This window comes from Mastomys coucha, unplaced genomic scaffold (genome assembly GCF_008632895.1).
Source record: "Mastomys coucha isolate ucsf_1 unplaced genomic scaffold, UCSF_Mcou_1 pScaffold6, whole genome shotgun sequence".
NCBI classification, from domain to species: Eukaryota; Metazoa; Chordata; class Mammalia; order Rodentia; family Muridae; genus Mastomys; species Mastomys coucha.
This window is the reverse complement of record NW_022196912.1, coordinates 27203509-27214726: the sequence shown is the minus strand read 5'-3', so window position 1 is coordinate 27214726 and position 11218 is coordinate 27203509. Positions and strand designations below refer to the sequence as shown.

General features: G+C 45.3%; 2 protein-coding genes across 2 annotated transcripts in view; one reads left to right on the top strand and one right to left on the bottom strand.

Moving 5' to 3' along the window:
• Positions 1–1972, top strand: part of Fkbp1b (FKBP prolyl isomerase 1B) — a 36502-nt gene extending 34530 nt beyond the window's left edge. The window contains exon 8 of the transcript XR_004114063.1: positions 1886–1972. The gene's annotated coding sequence lies outside the window, so the exon portion shown is untranslated. The remainder of the gene's footprint in view (positions 1–1885) is intronic.
• On the bottom strand, positions 271–7073 carry Tp53i3 (tumor protein p53 inducible protein 3). Its single transcript, XM_031356896.1, is given in 12 exon segments — positions 271–415; positions 418–505; positions 1558–1628; positions 1845–1946; positions 2311–2337; positions 3694–3703; positions 3705–3904; positions 4566–4633; positions 4635–4681; positions 4683–4817; positions 6914–7033; positions 7035–7073. Coding segments are annotated over 12 exon segments (963 nt in total). The 3' UTR covers positions 271–359.
• Positions 7074–11218: the final 4145 nt, after the last annotated feature.

The window sequence follows — 11218 nt, the reverse complement described above, 5'->3', positions numbered from 1 at the left end:
TCGGCTTGAGGGGTTGTAGCTTTAGGAGCGAGGGGCGGGGTCCACGAGAGGGGCGGGGTCCACGAGAGGGGCGGGACTCAAGGGCAGCGATTTAGCGCTTGGGCGGAGACGCGCGTGGCTGGCCGGTGCTTTCCACTAAGTTCCTGATCTGAGCTTTACTCGGAAGGCCGATCCCCGAGCCTGGGCTTCAGGCCGCGCGTCATCTGACGGTCGAGCTCCCTCACCCGGCTCCCGCGGCTCCTGTCCAAGCAAACAGAGCACATTGCCGGTCCCATACACCTTTTTATTTCCTTAGACCAGATTTACAGGAGCGGACTTGGGAAGAGAGCCCACTCCTAAATTTGCTCTGAGGTCCTACTTCACTGGGGCAGCTCCAAGACGATTTTACCCGCGCTCCTGTTAGCCTCCACATGTTAGCCACTTGACTATCAGTTGCCGGGTAGACTCTATCCAGACCCGGCAGCAGACGTTGGGGGCTGCCCGTAGAGAAGATCCGTGAAAGTTTTCACCAGTGTTTGCACTAAGGAAAAGAGTATCAAACTGGAAGAAAGGTCTTACCCTGCTGTTCCCCATCCTGCCTAGCCCTTATGTTCTCTGAGTATCTGAAACAGCACCCTTTCACTTCCCATCACAAAAGAGCATGCTTTCAGATGTGCAACTTCATTCTGTTCCAGGTAAGATTGAAGGCTGCAGGAAAAGACTAGTGTAACTGACAGACTTACATAGCTTAATACAAAGGAAAGCTGAAGCCTTATCTTTCCCATTAGATGCAAAACTGATGGACTATATTCCCAAAGCTGGTGCCTTCTACAATGCTACAGAGGATTTTAAGAACATAAATCTGTTGCAGGTTCAAGCTTACTTACCTAATAGGCTTTCTTAGTACACTGAGAAGAGTTCTACCCTGAAAATAAAGCCTTGAACCTATATGAAGGCTTAATACTATGGCCGATGTTTTTGTTCTTCCTGATAGAAACTTATATAAGTATGAAGTATAGGAATATGTGGGGAGGGTTCAGAGAATTAATTCTCTGAACACAGATACCCATGGTGGCAGATTTCTCTCTTTTTTAAAAAAAGATTTATTTATTATTTTATAAGTACACTGTAGCTGACTTCAGGTGCACCAGAAGAGGGCATCAGATACCATTGTGGGTGGTTGTGAGCCATTATGTGGTTGCTGGTCATGAGGTTGTGGGATTTGAACTCAGGACCTTCAGAAGAGCAGTCAGTGCTCTTACCTGCTGAGCCATCTCACCAGCCCTTTTTTAAAAAAATAATTATTATGTATTTTTTATCATATCTAAGTACACTGTAGCTGTCTTCAGACACACCAGAAGAGGGCATCAGATCTCATTATGGATGGTTGTGAGCCCTCATGTGGTTGCTGGGATTTGAACTCAGGACCTTCAGAAGAGCAGTCACTGCTCTTAACCACTGAGCCATCTCTCCAACCCAGCAAATCTCTTTATAGGCTCCTTAAAGCAAGCTGTGACTAGGTTTGTACAAAGGCAGTTTTCTTGGTGACAGTCATACTTTCTTTCACCCACCACTCACTTTATTATCCCTACATCTCAACAAATGAGTGATTGGACTTCCTTGTTTAAAAAGTAGTTTTAAAAACAGGGCCCACAGCCGGGCAGTAGTGGCACACGCCTTTAATCCCAGTACTTGGGAGGCAGAGGCAGGTGGATTTTTGAGTTCGAGGCCAGCCTGGTCTACAGAGTGAGTTCCAGGACAGCCAAGGCTACACAGAGAAACCCTGTCTCGAAAAAACCAAAAACAAACAAACAAACAAACAAACACCTAACCAAACAAAAACAAAACAAAACAAAAAAACCAGGGTCCACTAAAACTAACAACACCTCTTCCTATTAAACCACAGAGAACCCAGCGACCATCAAGAGCCAGGCAGTTGACATTCTTCTCCCAATAGGATCTACCTCCTAATAGGATCAACTCCAGCATCTTCCAAAGGAGAGAGATCGGTAATCATGTTAGACACAAAAATTGGTACAAATAAGGTTTTAAGGTAATTTGCTGGATATGTGAGTAAAAACAAATGTGTGGCAGTGCATGCCTGTAATCCCAGCCCTTGGAGGTTGAGGCAGGAAGATCTCAAGCTTGAGGCTAGCCTGGGCTACCTAGTGAGATCTTGTATGAAAATAACAAATCATTACAAGTTCAGGTGGCAAGTACAGTTGGACCTGAAAACACTGGCCGTAGAAGTACTGTAGTTAGTGGAATTATATAATAGCATGTGTTACCTCATGCCTCTCTTCCATGAGTCCCTGTTCCCCACCTCAGCACAGCAGGAGAGAATAACTACACCAAGACCTGGTATTCTATCCCCCAAATAAATCCATTCCCGCTGGCATCGAGGCATAAGTAAGAGCAGAAAGGAGGAAGTCCTGTTCCAGGCTACAGAGCAGACTGATTATCCACGTCTAAGTTAGAGGGTCTCTGTAGTGACCATTTTGGTTTCTTTGAAAAACACAGAAATAGTATGGCAATATGTTTTCATTTTGACCCCAGGTGTGGTATATGGGTTGCTCTAGCTTGTCCACAGCAGCTGACTATGATTGGTCTTGTGCTCCAGTAGAAGTGGGATTTTTGTCAGCTGCAGGCAGTTTCAGAGATTGTGTGGCGTTTGGAATTCTGGGGACTCTTCAAAAGGGTATATAAATGTTAGGGCCCCGAGAGGCAGGTGAGCTGTTGGTTGGTCATAGCTTGTTGAGTAGCTGTGCACAAAGGAGAGACAACAACAAGAAGAAATTAGATATCCTGACTGGGAGGATCAAACTTGCCCAAGGAGCTCAATGGCCCTAACCAGCAGGAAGTAGTCTAACGATGGCATTGCCCTCTTTCCTCTCTATCCCTGTTTCTCTCCTATCTAGTGTTAGGGGGTTGGAAGGGTGGAAGAAAGAGGTAGAGAAGGAAAAAGAGAACCCACAAAGTAGCAGTGCCACTACGGGTCTGCAGGGGTTGTCAGCTTTGTTGTCACCTCTCCTTTTCTACTCCCAAGGAAAATGGAAAAAGATGAATGGGAAGAAAGGACAAATTTGTGCTAAGACGTAGCTCAGTTAGTGGAGTGTCTGCCTACCATGCATGAAGCCTTGGCTTTTGTGATGGTTTGTATATGCTTGGCCCAGGGAGTGGCACTTTTAGGAGGTGTGGCCTTGTTGGAGTAAGTGTGCCACTGTGGGCATGGGCTTAAGAACCTCATCCTAGCTGCCTGGAAGCCAGTCTTCTCCTAGAAGCCTCCGGATAAAAATGTAGAACTCTCACCTCCTCCTGCACTATGCCTGCTTGGATGCTGCCATGCTCCAGCCTGTAAGCCAGCCCTAGTTACGTGATGTCCTTATAAGGCTTGCTTTGGTCATGGTGTCTGTTCATACCAGTAGAACCCTAACTAAGACAGCTTTGATCACCAGAGTCACATAATCCGGGCAAGGTGGTATACATCTATAATCCCAGCACCAGATGAGAGAACAAGAAGCTCAAGGTCACTTTCTGCTACAGTGAGTTTGAGGCCAGCATGAATACAGGAAACCCTGTATCCACACACACACACACACACACACACACACACCCTGCTTCCTGAGTTCCCACTCCAGCCCTTCTTTGATTATCTCTAGACTAGTCTGTACTGCATCGTCTTTCGGTGCCTGCTGAACCACAGGAGTGCTTTACCTTTAGTGAATCTTAAGAGTTGTTTTAGAAAACTCTTCTCTATAATTGAATCCAGCTGCAGCCACAAGCTTTCCTGCCCTTTGAAGCTTGTGCTGGAAGCCAGCTCTAACCACTGGAATAGTGCCAGCACCCAAAGCCAGCTGGATGACAGCTGTGCCCACTCCACTTGATCCTCTGCAAATCAGCACAGAGCCTCCAGCCTGAACATGGCCTGTGATGGAAAGCATAGAAACTCTGGAAACATTCTCTTCTGCCCAACTATAGAAATAGCCTGTGTACACCAGCTGATCCTTGGACCAAATGCCAAATAGCTTGCATTTTGAAGGGGCACATTGACAGTTCTCTCTCTTTTCTTTTTTTTCTTTCTTTTTTTTTCTTTTGGATGTGTGTGTGTGTGTGTGTCCCTTATTGTCTCTGATCAAGTGGAAAACAGGGTTTAGTTCCAAAAATATTGTAGCCACATCCATTATCTCTATTCAAAATATGAAATAACTCCCAAGAAATCCTTTTCTTTTTCATTGTTGAGGTTCAAAATCGGGCCCTGAGCATGCTAGGGAAATGTTTTACCACTGAGACACACTCCTAGTCTTTTTCTTCTATTGCCCTGGGCTCCAAAGAGAAGTCCGCATGATCTGAGGTGCAGATTGCTCCTGAGTCTTATGTTAAGATGTGCACAGACCTCCTATCTGCTAACCTTGGTTCTCAGCCCCCATTGCAAGCCACGTAGCATGGTTTGATGGCCTGAAATTGTTAGTGGTACAGCAGGGTAGGATAATGGGTTCTGGGTGTCCTACAGGACTGCTGGCATTCCAAGAGGTTGCCTCTCAAGGGAGTGAGCCATAGTGTGCAAAGTGAGCATCAGGCTTTCTCACCTACTAGAAATAACATCTGAAAGGTGATGTTCCAGACCTCTGGGGTGGCTGCAGCTTGAGACACTCAGTGCTGGGATAGGTACAAGGTGATCTTCAGGGACAGTGATGTACTGAGCTTTGGCTTCCACCAGGCAGCAGAGCCATGGCCAAATCTCCAGTCTTCCAGTGTCCTTAGCAGCCAGGCTCCAGCTCAGCCACATGTCCCAATGCCCCAAGTTCCAAAATGCTACTGGCTCCTGTGGGTGGGACATACTGGCTCAGTCGTTACAGAAAGAGAGGTACATTAAGCAGGGAATGTGATCAGAGACCCGTGTGTCACCAGCCCCGGCCCCTCTTCAACAGCTCCTCCTTCTCTTGGAGAAAAAAAAATCAGGATGAAGTCTGGTTTTGTGAGTAAGAAAAAAGAAGAGGGAGATGGCTTGGTTTGTGTAAATAAAAAGCCACAGGTCACAAAGTCAGTGGTGTCATAACCGATAGATTTTCAGCTAGTTACTATATTTAAGCCTTTTGTTGTATGAAGAAAGGTGCCAAGGTGGGGACGTGGCTTACAAAGATCACAAAGTAAATTATTAGAGAGACTAGGAACAAAACTGGACGTTTCAGCAGTGACTGATATTTAATGAATGACAAACTCTGTTCTCACCCCCGGCCTCAAAGGCTTTAGACCATAACAACTTAACTGCAGTTTTGCATCAGAACCATTTCAATCTACAACTGTTGTTTGCCTGTCCCCAACATGTTAATTTTAAAAAGTTCCCTGGCTGATTCTGATGCACATTTATTTGTCTATGTGTGCATACACATCCGTGTGCGCAAGCATATGGAAGCCAGAGGTCAACACAGCATCTTCTCGGTTGTTCTCCACCTTATGGTTTGAGACAGAATCTTTCACTGAACCTAGAATTTCTTGCTTAGCTGGACTGAATTGTCAGCAAGTCCCCATGGATTCTCCCATCTCTGGGATGACATGCCCACACCAGCTTCTTAATTGTTATGCTTACTGTCCAAAGGCTTGCTGCTAAAGCAGTTTGCCAACAAGAGTCATCTTCAAAACCCCTGACGTACCTTACTAATTGATCCTGACCAACTCAACTGTGAAGGAAGCGCTGTCCTAGTTTATGCAGCCCTGGAGATCAATCCCAGAGCTATGCTTGCTAGGCAGGCATGCTGCCAGCTGAAGTAAGGCTTACTTTTCCTTGCTTGCCTAAATCTGCTTTGCTTTGCTTTGTTTTTGTGGTACTGGGGACCTTGAGCATATTAGGAAATAATCTACCGTGGAGTTATGCTCATGGCCCTACTTCATTTAATATCTTTAGTCCTTGGTTTAGCCCCACAACCACCACCACCACAAGGTCTGTCTTTATAGCCCATGCTGGCCTCAAACTTGAAGCAATCCTCCTCCCTCATCCTCTTCAGTTCTGGGATTCTCATTCTTAAACTTGTCGGCTGCCTCGGTGGTTCATGTTTATAATGTCAGTCAGCATTCTGGAGACTGAGTTGGGGTGGTCTCAAGTATCACATGATCTTGGGCTACATACTCTGTCTTAAAAAGTAAAACAATAAATGAATAAAAGTTGCTTGTTAGCATTCCAATTTAGGTTGGAGTATAATTCCTTTTCCGAGCCAGTGAGCTTATTTGGTTTACTGACAGGAGCATGGGTGAGAGGTTATTTAAATTATAACTTATTAATCAGTCCACATTGGTGCACACAGTTGGCTTCCTTGATGCTCCCTGGAAGCCAGGATATTTTCAAGAGTCTGTTAAAAAGAGGTCATAGACTAAGTAGGCTTTGGATGGGTTAAAATCAAGGCCAGTGAAGAGAAAATCCTAACCAACATTTAATTAACAAGCGCTTTGTCCAGTTTAGAGTCCGTGGGCATAGCAGTTCTGATAAGTCATTTATGAAACTGGGGGTGGGAATCTAAAAGGGCTGTGATTGACTCTGTTCTATGTCTCCCTCAATGACTCTGAAACATATAAGTAGGATTGTCTGAAGAGTTAATTAGACCAGATGTACACCCTCCCCCCACATCCTCCCTGTTTCAACAAATGGTCCATCCCTACGCCTTGCCAGGATGCCAGAGGAGATAATGTGTGAACACATGGTGGAGTCTGCTTTGCAGATACTCTTGGTTTTTGTTGTTGGGGATTACACAGGGCCTGGAGCTTGCTAGGCAAAGGCTCTACAAATGAGCTACACCATCAGCACAACCCCCTCATTTTTATGTAAACAAAGCGGCTTTGTTTACATTTGGGTCTCAGAATACACAGCACACCAATATCTTCTCTGTGCCTGCTCAGCCCACTGAAAACAAAGGTTGATCTCTGGAGTCTGTCCTGGACTGACCATTGGAATCCCTAGGTACTGGAGTATGTCATCCCTGTTTAGGGTGCTGGCTGTCACCTTCAGGAGGACTTCACCATCTCCTGGACTTGGTTTGGCCACATCTTTCACATAGAAAGTGATATTCTGGTCTCCCTGGCCGGTCAAAGTGCATCAACAGCATGCTATCTGAGGATATTGGGTAGCAGACAGAAACCCTAGGCTCTGAGGGGAAGAAGGTGGACACCCTTGTTCAGTACCCACTGCAGGTGTCCACTGGCTAAGATCCTCAACCCTGCCTCTCAGGGCCTTGCAATCTCTAGACTGGCTCTTGGATCCTGGAAGACACGGTTTCAATGGCTGCCCAGGGCACATTACCCTTTTCTGGGTTGGAATCCCTAGTCCTGTTGACAGGCCCCTTCAGGCCATGGGAAGGACTTAACTGTAGCCGCCCAGCAGCCACATGTATGAATGAGTTTTCTGGAATGAGTCAAGGTCCTGAGAAATAATTTTGGGGTACTGGAATTGCCGGAAGGGTTTGTAAAAATTAGACTAACACATGATGTGTTTTCAGTCTGCCATCTTTCATTCAATTCTCTTTGTTACAAGCAAAACCAGGTAGATAGGTAAAGCAAAACTCCTCCCCCAAGTTCGTCAGCAACGTGGCCCAATCAGCAACTTCTTCTTTAGTCTCTGGAGGCGGGACTTCCAGCGCAACTGGAACTTGGAGAGAGGCGTGGCAACTAGCAGGAGGTGGGCAGAGAGGGGTGGTTATTTGTGGCAAGATGGGGTCTGAAGAATCAGCCCTCAGCTGAAGGAGGGTCACATTTAACCAAGCTGGCTCAGCAGGTACTGCCCAACGTGGAGATGCTGTGGCTGCACCCCAGAGTCGAGGGCTTGCCCTCAGCTGCTGCTGCCTCCGCCTGAACTCTGAGAAATGGGCGATGGCTTTCTTAGGTAGTCTCTGCCTTTGTAAAGAAAAGTTTCCTTGATGAGGGGTGAGGACTAAACTTATCTGAGGGTATAAGGACACAACTTTAGAATGTAGTTAGGGACTATGCTGGTTTAATTCCATGGTGGATGTAGGTTTTCCTCTAAGATTCATGACTTCATTAGACCTGAGCAGCTGGCTGGGCTTCCAGCAGCACGGATGATTAACCTCTTGCTGAGTGGTCCAATTCGACAACTGCTTATTGCCACCAAGGTATTTGCACCTCGACTGCACCTGTAGAGGTATCAAGCCATGCTGGTCATTGTGGCTCATAACAGTTAGAACTGAGTAGGGCCGTTGGTTGCTTCCTTTTGGAAGCTTGCATGGTGCCTTTTGGGACCATGAATACTAGTAATCAGGATGGAGGCATTCAGGACAGTTCCAGCTCAGGGACCTCTGGGTCCTGTGTCTGATAGAGTCAGCAATAGGGATTTATTTACTTTCCACCTCTGGGAGGCAACAAAGGCCATAACAAACAGCTTTTAATATTTTTAAAGTCCTTGGAAAACCCTGACTCAAAAGGGGGTTTCTCATGCCTACATTAGGATTTTTTTGACCTTGACACAACTGACATTTAGAAATAGGTAATTCTTGCTGTGGGAGATGGTCCTCTGCACTATATGAAGTTTAGCATCCCACCATACTCAATGGTGTCTATACTGTAGAGGATGAGACAGGAGTACCAATAGCTCAAAGCCAAGCTGGGCAATAACTCAAGGACTTGCCATTATTTTTAGTATTTTTAATATATGTATTTATTATTTAAGAATTTCAACATGCTGTGTGAGTGACCATCATCCAACTTACCAATAGCCATCTTGAGGAGGTCAGCTGTACCTCCTTGCAGAAGGATTCCTTCTGGGCTTGTTGGTTGTTTACACATAGAGGTGTAAGGAGAGTGACTGTTCCTTCACCTGAATGGATATGACCTTGGGGAGGGACTAGACTAAAAAGGTTGGGGAGGATTAGGACTGAGGAGCTCAATCTATTACTCAATGGAAAGCCTTCATCCCTTCTGGGTAAGGGCTTAGTGAATGTGATGTGTTGTGGGGGAGGAATGTTCACTCTCTTGTAAGGAACTCCCTATGTATGTTCTAAGAAGCACAATAGACTTATTGGCTCCCCAAAGTGAATTTGGCAGGACCATTCCTCTGTTTGTTATCAGAAACTTAGGAGAAGGGGTGGTGTCTTAGTTAGGGTTTTACTGCTGTGTACAGACACCACAACCAAGGCAACTCTTATAAGGACAGCATTTAATTGGGGCTGGCTTACAGGTTCAGAGATTCAGTTCATTATCATCATGGTAGCATCCAGGCAGGTATGGTGCACGAGGAGTTGAGAGTTCTATGTGTTCATCTGAAGGCTGCTAGCAGAACATTGACCTCCAGGCAGCTAGGACTAGGGTGTTAAAACCTATTTAATAGGTGACACACCTATTCCAACAAGACTACACCTCCTAAAAGTACCACTCCCTGGGACAACGTATACAAACCATCACAGGTGGACATTGATTAAGTCTTCCCCTGGGAAGGAGATTTAACAACATATAAACTCAATGTATTTTGATCATGGAACATTGTCTTTTTTGTTTTGTTTGTTTGTAGTTGTTTTTGTTTTTTGATACAGGGTTTCACTGTGTTGTTCTGGTTGTCCTCCAAGTAGCTCTCTAGACCAGGCTGGCCTTAAACTCAAAGATTCTCCTGTCTCTGCCTCCTTGTGCTGGGATTAAAGGAGTGTACCACTGCAACCCAGCTAGGACCTTGTCTTTAGAAAAAAAAAAAACCTGCCTGTCTGCAAGTCAAGCACCTCCAGGAGAAGTCTTTTCTGGAGCTCATACAGTGGGCATATGCAGCTACCTGATGCTACAACCACTCCCCAAGGTGATAAGATCTAAACTCAGTAGCACTGAAGATTGTAAAAGTTTTAATCAAACTTTCCAAACTTAACCAAAATAGAAGTGCATGTGTCAACCTCAGCAAACAAGAAAATAAAGTCATAGGTTATGAACGAAGGGTTCTTATGCACGCCTGCCTGATGATAACTGTCATGGAAGACCGACAGGCCACATGCTTACATCGATGCCATCATAGGCTTATGTAAAAGGACTTCTTTTGTGGTGTAGGAACATGCACTTTTGATTCCAGCTACTCAGAATACTGAGGCAGGAAAATCATGGACTGGAGGCCAGCCTAAACAACACATCAAGACTCCATCTCTGGGGGTGGTGGGGGGGGAAAGAAGTGTTGAGGTGGGCTGGAGAGATGGCTCAGCAGTTAAGAGCACTGACGGCTCTTCTAGAGGTCCTGAGTTCAATTCCTAGCAACCACATGGTGTCTCACAACTATCTATAATTGAATCCAGTGCCCTCCTCTGGTGTGTCTGAAGACAGAAACAATGTGCTCATATAAATAAAATAAATAAATCTTTACAAAAAGAGTTGAGGCGGGGTGTGTTGCTGTGTATTATAGTGCTAAATTATGTACCAGACGAGAAGATCTAGGCCTATGGATGAATTCTCACTTTTGCAGGCTTTTGTTGTGCAAACCATGTTCCTTGATTTCAAACTATTAGTTAAATAAAATTGGCTACAGCCCATTACTGGAGGGATTAGAGGTAGGTGGGTTTGGAGTGACCTGGTTGGAGAAGAGTAGGAAGGAAGGAGAAAATGGAGGAAGGAGAAGCTGCCATGGCTTAGGTGTGTTCAAGAGAAACTGAGGCCAATTGGAGTTGAGAGCAGCCCAGATGAAACATAATAAGCAATAACTCAGGTATATCTTTAGGAAAGTAGATTCTAATAACAAAGAGGGTAGATATCTGTCCAGCTCTCGTGCTGTTTAAGGCTTATTGTAAATATGAAGGTTGTGTGTGGCTTTTATTTGGGAACTGAATGGTCAAAGGCAGGGTAGTAACCCCAGGTTGGGATTAAAAATTTCCACAAGTGGGCTGGAGAGATGGCTCAGCGGTTAAGAGCACTGACTGCTTTTCCCAAGGTCCTGAGTTCAAATCCCAGCAACCACATGGTGGCTCACAACCATCCATAATGAGATCTGACGCTCTCTTCTGGTGTGTCTGAAGACAGCTACAGTGTACTTACATATAATAAATAAATAAATCTTTAAAAAAAAAATTTCCACAAGAAGCACTTCCACAGGGGCCTCTTGTGTTTCAACCTCTCAATGAAGCCATTGCGAATCATGCTTCTCAGCAAGGATTATTGTTTCAAGATGTTGGATCCTATGCTGAACACTTGTGCTCATATCCCTACCTGTGCTATGTGTGTGTGTGTGTGTGTGTGTGTGAGAGAGAGAGAGAGAGAGAGAGAGAGAGAGAGAGAGAGA